A 10,576-nucleotide genomic window follows, 5' to 3' on the forward strand; every position below is an offset into this window, starting at 1 on the left:
TATGCATATATAGCCTTTGTATCGTGTCATTATGTCTTTACTCTGACCATTGTAATGTTTTTACTGCGGTAGGAGCTTTGCTTATCTCCAGTAACCATTTGAGTCGTGTTTGGTTTCCTGTGCAAGAAGAAAAAAAAAAGATTATCAGGAAAGGAACCATGAGATAATGTCTCCAGAGTCTACATCGTCATCAGTACCTAGGTATGCTAAATATAACAATCACATGAACTGATGTTTTACAAAGCCGATTTTAAGGGATTAAAATTATATGTGTTAGACTGAAAACAACGTTTTTTCAATTAATTAAAAGTCCAGTGACGCTGTTACATTTATTTCATCCAAAGAGGGAAACGTTATAAAATCAGACGTTTTGGGGGGGAGGGTTTGCAGTTTATACATTTTCTGTTTTACATTTCATAGTTTAAAAACTTTTAAAATATAGACTATGCGAGGTTTTAGATTTAAACTGTCGTAAATAACTTGTTGGCCCATAATCAGTCAAATCTCAAACATATCGCACATTTGATTCGAAGGCATTTTGAACCTTCCTGTCACAATTTAGGCGCTGCAATCGGTTTTTTGCAAAGTGACCTTAATTCTTCTCAAACCTTCATTACAAATTTTCTTCACCCAGCTCAAAACCTGAAAAAATGACATTAGAAATGTCTTTTTCACGACATCTGGCCAAGACGGCTGCGCAAAATGCAACATAAACAGAGTTCTGTAAAAATATTTGAAGTTATCAACAAGGTTCCGATTGATTGTAACGTGGAGCACAGAAGAGATACTTATAGATACTTACAAAACAGGTTCTTTAATTTATATATAACCCCTTCTTTATCGATGTTAGAAATAAAACACACACAGACATCGGCCATCACTTTTTTGCACGACTCATGCGCCATGTGTTTTCAGTATTCAGAGTAACTCACGAGACACTACAATGAAACTTCAGCAAAGAAAAAGTCAAAAAGAAAAATCTGAAAATTGTCGTTTATTACATCATCATTTTAATGTGACTACAACTATTTATATGACTAAAACTAATTGAGAAGAAAATATTAGGATTAGGAACAATTATGTGTGTGCAGATGAACGGTTTTACCTGCGCCCATGAATTGTTCGTGTTTCCTACGAGTGTTGCCCAGAATCTGGTGTTCACAGCTTCTATCGAGGCCAAATGGATAGCAGTCATCAGAAATGCTAGCTTTAATGCTAGAAAATTAATATAATAACGCACATGAAACGTGTGTGAACCTATATTTAGGAAACGTTTTGCTTTATAAAAGTGAGCTTTCGGCTGCAGCCAAGAATCACAAAATTACAGACTCCGACAATTTCAAAATAGAGTTTTAGTGTCATTTACTGTTCTTCGTCCTTCGTGTTTAGGGTGTCAGGAGCCAAACTGAGGATACTCAGTCTAGCTGTTTCCAGTCTGGCTGTTTTCCTTTGAGGGCTATCCGCCGTCTATTGTCCTTGGTAATAAACTTGCTGCTTCCCTCGTTCAAGTTCTCATGGCTGAGAAATGCTACACTGAATTTTCGCAGTTATTTCTAAGTTTTTTTCTGAGTAATTTCGCAGCAATTTAGAGTCATTGGAAGTAAAAATAAATTTTTAAAAATGAATAAACATAAAAATATAGCAAATTTAAGAGACTGTAGACTTACATTCAGCTTAAATTTCCATTATGTAAAATATAAAGCTCCGGTCACCTTAACCGAAATAATAACGTGAGATGTTGCATCGGAGAAAAAGCTGATTATATTCTGAGAAACTGTCGCGTTCATTTGGGAACACTTGACACCCTGGTGCCTTTCAATAGAATTATCTGAAGTAATGGACCTGAACCAAGAGTTCCTTCGAGGATAGTACTCCCACAAATGAGGTTGCTGTTTTTTTTTCTGTTTTCTGTATTTTAATGGGGCTACCGAAAAGGATCACTGTCTTTAAAAATTAGGTGTGCTGACTCAAATACATCAGTGGTGTGTATTTTTGGAGCTTGGAGTCACAGTTTCTTCTCAAATATGCTGCGTCACAATTAATTTACTGATGGTGAAAAATCGTTAAAATGCCTCATATGCATTGGGCTATAAAAGCTACCCTATGTTATAAGGACGGTGCTGATGCTGCATTATAACTTTATCTCCAGTGCAGTCATGATTTTGTATAAACGTGCCACGAAAGCACTGCAAAGAAATGACACAGTTAACATTTCAAAAAGTGGTCCCAAAACAAGGGTGGGGATAGTTTCCAGCATACATCACAAAAGTTGTAAGTTTTATGGTGGAAAACAGTTACTACTGTGTTATTTAACATTTAGTTTGCCACATTGTTTAGATTGCAGTCAATTTTCTCACTACTGACAAATTGTTTCTTTTTGTCTTTGGTCTTTTTTGTGTGTGTAGAGTTGATAGATGAGGTGGGGCGTGGTAAAAGTATTGCTTTAATGACATCAGGAAAAGACGAAAATTCTCAACAATTTAGATAAAAAAAAAACATATTTACATGATTCCGGTACAGTGTTTCCTTTTAATGGCTTTTAAAAGCATAAATAAAAGTACCGGAAAATGCTCATGTTTTGTATCAACGAAGCAGAGGGTTTAAATGTGAATGTTTCATCATGGCTTTCATCTCTCACTCAAAACGTCCTGTATAATCTTAACCTGGTTGACTAGTTAAAGCAAAATAAATAAATAAATAATAAGCAAGCATCGAAATACTTGCAATAATGCATCATAACTCGACTTGTGGGACAATGTGGCTTTCAAATATGGTCGATTAGGACAACATAATATGCTCCCCTTTGTTATGCAACTGCATTCACAAGATAGCGCCACTAGATGGACCTCTCACTTCAAGAAAGAAGTCTACAAAGTCGTTTTAACAGTGTATATGGATTGTTTTAGCAATATCGGAAGCACTAATGATGGTGTAAGTGGTTCTCTCTTCTGCACATTTTAAAAGGAGGAGGATCATGTGAAACAACTTTATCTATCACTGACCCTGTCTGCAAAACCAGCCCCATGTTATCATACTTCAAGTGTTGAAACAAAAAATAAAGCACTAAGCACAGGAAGTTCTTAAAAAGCTGAGAGAATTGCCTACACAAGTGAGTTAACACTCTTTTACAATATCACACTTTAATTCTCTTGATTTTATGAATGACTAATATCACACACAATCCTACACATACATGATGATTTGGTGTCCCACATAGCTCAGTATATTTGTCACTTTGATTATTATTTCAAGTAAGCTCAGCATCTTTGATCATTGATGGAGGTACATTATTTTACAGCCTCGTGTTATTGTTCACCTCTAATATAGGCTATTAGTAATCCTTCAGTTGCCTCGGATTTACTCCCTGGTTATCAAAACAATATCTAGGATTTATTAACTTAATATTCTACTATCACATTTGTATGTTTCACATATTATTTTTTGTGCAAGAGCTTGAGATGCGATGAGGAGAAAACAAGTACCAGTAAATCTTTGCTAGCATTTGTTAACATTTATTCAGTTGTGAGAATTGTTCTTAGCAATACCCTGGGTGCTCGTTTTGTATTCTTCACCTAGACATTGTTTTACCATGGATCAAGATAACTACCTAGACTGTGGTGCCAGGATGGATCAATAATTTTCCAATGCCAAGTGCATTTGCTCAGTCTGAATGTAATGGGAAAATGACTCATTCTTCATCTATTGCACTTCAAACTGCAAATGTGAAATTTTTGTCACTGTGGATCATATTTTAATAACCAACTAACCTTTGTTTTTTATAGGTTTGTTGTGTAATTTTTTTTATTCTTTATGTGTGTGTCATCATGTATTTATCTTTCACTCTTCATTGAATAAATTCCTCTTTAATGCAAAAACAATTAACAGATGTTCGAGGTATAAGAAGATTTTTTAGAAGGTAATGTCCACTGATCAGGGGCCAACTGAAGCCACTTAAGAGCCGCGAAAATGCAGTTCCACTAATGGTCACTAGAGGAATACTGATACACACAAATCTACTGAGGTTAACTGGGAAACTCCCCAAACTTCTCCCATGTTTTATGGTCTGTGGTTCATTATCCAGTTTGAAATCCATCATCTCACAAAGTTGATATTAGAGATTATGGGGAAATATTCAAAGCATGTAAGCTTAATTGGCAGGTGTCTTAGTTAAGAAATGACAGCTTGTCCCATGTCCGTTCCACCAGACTCTTCCTCTCTGCCCACACTTGTATTTTCTGACTTATTAAAACAGACACGTTTTTCTGAAGTTTTAGCACAATGTGAAAATAAATGTTCGGTTTTGTGTTTCTAATGTCTGTTTATCTTTGTATGTTTGTGTGGTGACACCACTGAAGAGTAACTACCACAAAGGTAGTTTTGTGTGCTTGGGCAGGTGTTTATATATCTGTCCATCTCTTTGGAAACAGGTTTCTAATGTGTTAACACTCCAATTGTGCATTGCATACTGTAGCAACATTTGCAGATGTAAAGTTTGAAGACTGATGTTGTACAACTCTTAAGCACCACTGCCACTGTGTGACCCCAGTGCAGGATGGTCACCAGTCCCGAGTCCCTAGTTTATTTGAGTTTAACTGTACATGCATTAAATCTGATCTTATGCTTTTTCTGTGTCTTGTGACTCATCGACACTAAACATGTGAACAATTTATTAGCTGTTAAACTCATTTGTGCTTTTTATTGCTTCACACTCCACAATGCATACTTTGATATAACATTATTGCATCAATGTCATTTCTGTCCACTGTAATAGGCAAAAGAAATGGCACATTTAATCAATGTTTGCTCTCCGGAATAAATAAATAACTTATTCAAGTCAAGCAATATGAACTTTTTTTATTCACCTGATTGCATTTTATCCCATTCTATAAGATGCTGTTTCCTATACTTTTTCCAGATTCCAGAATATCTGTTTTTACCTTACTTTACAGTAAAAAAAAATAGTTAATTATGTTCACAAATGGAAAATCTTCTTAACAATCACAATGTCTGAAAATTTCTTTCACATAAGAACAAAGGACACCTTTGCTACTATGAAATTGCGAGTAGATATCGTCACACACAATGATAGCAAAATCTTTGATTACACATATTTTCTACCTCACCTTCACTACCCTAATTATCTATCAATGAAGAGAGAAGTAATCGATCAATACCTGAAGAAACTCTTTGTCCAAACAAGCTATCCCTTGCACATAAAAACACACAGAAATTGTGTGCATGGTGACTCCACATGACAGAGAAACGTAACTGTAAAGTACAAAAAAAGGAGAGAAACAACATATAACCTTTCATCAGCACAACTGCAGCCTTGCTTTCCACCCGGTGATTTGGCTAATACTATGAAAGCTGCAGGTTTATATTTATAGGCTCCAAATGTTCCCAACATATGTACATAGGTAAATTCTGTGTGAAAGAGCTCTGGTTCTCAGTGCAGCTGCACACTTTAAGTCATGAAATGTGATAACTCAACACATGTGCATCTGTGCAATGCATCAACTGCTGAGGAAAACCTTCAGAGTCACCTCAAGTCATCCACATTAAAGCCTTCATGTCCGAGTGTAAATGTAGCAGAAAAGTGAGGGAATGCTTATTCCTCCACACTGTGCATGGATATTAACACTAACTCCTGTCATAAAAGAAGGTAAAGGTGTATAACTTTAAAAAAGAATTATATATGTAATTGCACTCTCGCAACAAGATGACTGTGACTTAATAAAATTGAACTTCAAAGGAAAATTTAATCAAACAAATCAGTGGCAAGATTTATTTTCTGTCACAGATTTTTTTTATGTACAGAAGAAAAAGATTTGGTCTATTTCTCTGAAATTTGCCAAAATTACAGATTACAAATTACATTTTTATAGTACATAAACTTTTGCACTGTAGGACTAGCTCTCTTTTGTTGGATGGTGCCTGTGGAAGAGTCGCACTGCAGTAGCTGCACATCCAAACCTTTCCTGTCTTCTACATGTCATTTGTATTCATGCACATATTAAGCATATCATTTTTTATGCCCAACCTCCAACCAACACACACACTTAAAAAAAATTCATAAAAAGATCCATCAGCTGCAGAATTAAAGCAGTGCATATGCAAATTATCTAATTATATTACATGTAAATTCCCAAAGCTCTGGGGGAACAATGCATTTCAGTGTCTTATTTCAGTTTAACAATATTTGTATTTTTTTTTAAAACATATTGTGTTCCCAGACAGTATAACAAATGCATGTAACTTGCTTTAGATTTGTGTAAATTTAATTAGTTGGTCTTTTACTGCAGGTTGTAAAACATAAAAATAAAATCAACAGCAGTTAAACAGTGGGCTGGGTCCCTGATTAAATGATTATGACTTGTGTGGATAAAACAAACGAAAAAGGGGGTGCTGATGCTGCCATGTTGATACTTAGTCACGCTTTCACTGTTAGTTACTGAAAAATAATAATAATACAACAAAACATGGGTTGGGTGAATGATTTCTTTTTCAAACTGCAACACAATGCAAGTGATACAAATATATTATAGCCCACAGTCAGCTGATTAACTCCATTATATTCTTGATAATACAGAGGACACTGTAAAATAGGAATAAAGCTCTTTCAGTTTCCAGCTGCTTGCAGCTGTTTTATAATACTCTTGTGGTAGGCTCATTACAGTATTGATCTATTAAACCATTGTCATAGACACTAGTATTGGCTGGCCAGACACAAGTCAGGACTTAAACTACAACCAAACATCCATTCAACGTCTCATTTCAATGCAATTAAAATTAAAACCTGCAGGAGGCGCCAGAGGACGCGCATAGGATTATCTGAGGGCGCCTTTATAGTGTTTTCACGTCGACAAACTAGTCCAAGCACGGGTGTTATGTGCTCACATACAGTTAATATGTTAAATACTTTTCTGTAATTGTCTTATGAATACACCCTAACTACCTTTCAACAGAAACGATTGAAACGGACTAAAAACTGGATATAATACTTCAATTAGATAAGACATCCTAAAATGCCAGAAATGGCTGTGTAAGATATGAAATCTGAGTAATTCAGATGAATTTAATGCATAAGTCAATCAAAACGAACGAGGGAAACGTAACGAGAATTAGCTGTAACGAAACGGCTGTTATTACAACAGCGACGTTTCGATCGTCAAATCATAAAAGCTTATATAGACCCAATTTGGCTAAATTAATTTTAAAAGTGGCCTTGTGTTAACGAGCAGCCTTCATACTATGTGTACTGATAACTGTTTGTGTGTGCTGCTGTAAAAAAATAAATAAATAAAATAAATAAATAGAAAATCCAGGCGCGATTATCGCAACGAAATGTGTCGTTCACGATTAAAGAGCTGGGTGCAAGTCCCCCAAAAAACGGAGAAAAACACATACTTCATAAAATAAAATAATAATAAAATAAAACAAATCATCAACGTAACACTATCTGAAGAATAACACTCTTATTCTCACGTCACTGCTTTCCAGCTTAATCTGATTGCACTTCGCATTCTGATTAAGTCGCAAAAATGGCAAAAATATATATATAAAAGAAAAAAGGGGAATAAAAGGAATAAAAAAAGAACAATGATTAGGGAGGGGGAGGGCTGGAAGAGAGGAGGCAAACAATGGAGAATCAAAGCATAATAATATTCGTAAATGAAGAGGGAAATGTTGCCTCGCTCATTTTATTAATCAGACTGTCAATTTCACCCAAGAGGCCAAACCCAAGAGCGATCTACAACAGACCCAGAGATCAACCCAGGGACAAGCACCTCGCTCCTCACTTCTCTCTTCCTCTCCACTTGGATATTATTCGTCTGACCGAAGGCCGCCTCCATCATCAAGTGACAGCCCTCTCCTATTTATTTGCTTATAAACCTGTTACAATAAATGATCATTGGAGCAACGTCAGCCCAGCATTTTAACAACGAACAGCAGCCACTTTTGATGAATGACATTTTGCTGCTGTGGGGAGGATGCACGGCTCATTTTGAGCAGTCGCTCGTCGATTGCGTTTAGATTCTTTCATTTTTGCGTCTTGCTTATAAAAAGGTTTAGAGACAGTTATTTAGACACAGTTGCAGGAGTTGCATGCGGATTTAGCTCCGACACAACTCATTGGTGCTCCAGCCCCCTGGACAAGTGTTGTGTGTGTGTCTGTGTGTGTGTGTGCTTTTTTTTCTTCTTCTTCGTCGTCGTCGTCTTCCACGGCTTAATGATGGAGAGGATAAGAAAAGAGATGATATTGATGGAGAGAGGTCTCCACAGTCCTGTCGCCGGGAAGAGGCTCGCAGACACGCCTGGAAATTCAGTGCTGGAGGCCCTGGAAAACTCCCAGCACGGCGGACGACTAAGCCCGAGAATAACTTCCGCTTCCCTCCATGGAAATCTTGGGGACATCCCGACGAAAAGCAAATTTGAAATTGACAGTCTTTTCGGTACACACCACGGCAGTGAAAATTCTTCCTCGGCGGAGATTTCCTCGTCAGAAAGCAGGAAGAAAATGAGCCTTTACTCCGAAGTTTCGCAAGAATCAGATATTAACAGTGATGTGGAAGTGGGATGCCCTGCGCATCGCTCCCCGAGCCAGCACAAGGAAAACAATAAAGGTAAGATTTTATTTTCATCAGTTTTTCTCTCGGCAATCATTTTGGACATGAACATTACTATTATTGTTGTTATTGTCGACTATTTATTTTATCCAAGGACAAAAAATTCCAAACCAAAACCCTAAATTATTATTATTATTATTATTATTATTATTATTATTATTATTATTATTATTATTATTATTATTTGTTACACAAACGTCTTGTTATTCTACTACACTGTGAAATCCGGTAGGCCCACTCACAAGTAAAGCTGAATTACTATTATTAGTATTAGTATTAATCTTATTATTATTACTGCGAAATTTTTATTTTTTATTTATTTTTTTAATTTTCAGGTTTTTCAGACAGTAGCTCTGGATCTTCCAACACAAGCTCAAACTCCCTCCAGAACATGAACGGTAATTCAACGGTGGGATCAAACAATTCAAATGCCGATCAAGTCAGAAGGTATCGGACTGCTTTCACCAGAGAACAAATCGCAAGACTGGAAAAAGAGTTTTACAGGGAAAATTATGTTTCGAGACCGAGAAGATGTGAGTTAGCGGCGACGCTAAATTTGCCCGAAACTACAATTAAGGTACGTTGCAAAATTAAGCTTGAATAAATATTCCTCTGTGTGTGCGCGCGCGCGTTGTGTGTGACGTGCACGTGTTTTTGTGCATGGAAAGCAATGATGTGACTATTTAAAAGCAAACACATTAATAGCAACAGTGAAAATACTCTGCAGTTTAAAACAGGGGCCGTGTTATCTTTATTCGTGCGCATAAAATGGTGCAGACATTTTTTAAATTTATTTTATCTTGCACACACTCACACAAAATGCGATTTTACTAAACAGCTAAAGATGTGGATAGTGACAAATTTTACGTTATGGATCCAAGTAATTTGTACATTAATCCATTAAAACAAGAATAAGTGCAAAACAATATACCCCCCTTTACTTTAACGGATTGATAATACTGCAATAAGCCGATCATTACTTCGAGAACATTTGCATGAAACATTTGAAATCAGCGCAGGTAACGTATCTGTCCAGCTCAGCTCTTCAGAGGTCTGAGCTTGAAAACAACATGGCAGCTTCAATATGGGGCTTGTTTTGACTCTGTGTGCAGGTGTGGTTCCAGAACAGGCGGATGAAGGATAAAAGGCAGCGTTTGGCGATGTCCTGGCCCCATCCAGCAGACCCTAGCTTCTACACTTACATGATGACGCACGCGGCAGCTACAGGAAGTCTACCTTACCCTTTCCACTCGCACATGCCTCTACATTACTACCCGCACGTCGGTGTCACGGCAGCAGCAGCGGCCGCCGCCGCCACCGGTGCCGCCTCGTCACCTTTCGCCACTTCCATCCGCCCCCTCGATACCTTCCGAGCGCTCTCCCACCCATACTCACGGCCAGAGCTTCTATGCAGCTTCAGGCACCCGGGACTCTACCAGTCGCCTGCAGGCCTGAATAGCTCGGCCGCTGCATCCGCGGCGGCTGCGGCCGCGGCCGCGGCAGCTGCGGTAAGCGCTCCGTCAGCCACCGGGCCCTGTTCGTGCCTGAGCTGCCACAGCAGCCAGGCGGCAAGCGCATTGGGCTCCAGGAGCGCCAGCGCTGACTTTACCTGCACAGCTTCCGGGCAAAGATCCGAGAGTGGATTTTTGCCGTATTCTGCTGCGGTTCTAAGCAAAACTTCAGTCCCGTCACCAGACCAGCGAGAAGAAACTTCACTTAACAGATAACTGATCACGCAGCCAACGCGACCGTTTCCTATTTTGCTCCAGTCCTACTTTTAGGGGTGGGGTGGGGGTATTAGGCCTACTACTTTAAATGGGGAGTCCCACCTGGGCGATGCATTAGGCGGTATCATAAACACACCGACACTCGAAGATTAAAAGTCTAAAAGTGATTCAACTGGAAGAGACTGTTTTTATTAAAACAAACACTGATACCCAAAACTCTGA

The 10,576-nt window shown here is 38.0% G+C and overlaps 1 protein-coding gene across 1 annotated transcript; it reads left to right on the forward strand.

Annotated features, from left to right (window-relative positions):
- The first annotated feature begins 7,966 nt into the window (after positions 1-7,966).
- Positions 7,967-10,354, forward strand: evx2 (even-skipped homeobox 2). Its single transcript, XM_085374746.1, has 3 exons — positions 7,967-8,624; positions 8,963-9,204; positions 9,740-10,354. The coding sequence occupies exons 1-3, from the start codon at positions 7,967-7,969 to the stop codon at positions 10,352-10,354; spliced, it is 1,515 nt and encodes a 504-aa protein (XP_085230872.1).
- Positions 10,355-10,576: the final 222 nt, after the last annotated feature.

This window comes from Diplotaxodon limnothrissa, linkage group LG16 (assembly GCF_057381915.1).
Source record: "Diplotaxodon limnothrissa isolate DT_005_m linkage group LG16, D_limnothrissa_male_GT1.1, whole genome shotgun sequence".
NCBI lineage: Eukaryota > Metazoa > Chordata > Actinopteri > Cichliformes > Cichlidae > Diplotaxodon > Diplotaxodon limnothrissa.

Coding starts and splice junctions, on each gene's coding strand:
- evx2 (XM_085374746.1), top strand. CDS start 7,967: ATGACATTTTGCTGCTGTGGGGAGGATGCACGGCTCATTTTGAGCAGT. Junction 8,625..8,962: donor GCACAAGGAAAACAATAAAG/GTAAGATTTTAT, acceptor TTTAATTTTCAG/GTTTTTCAGACAGTAGCTCT. Junction 9,205..9,739: donor TGCCCGAAACTACAATTAAG/GTACGTTGCAAA, acceptor CTCTGTGTGCAG/GTGTGGTTCCAGAACAGGCG.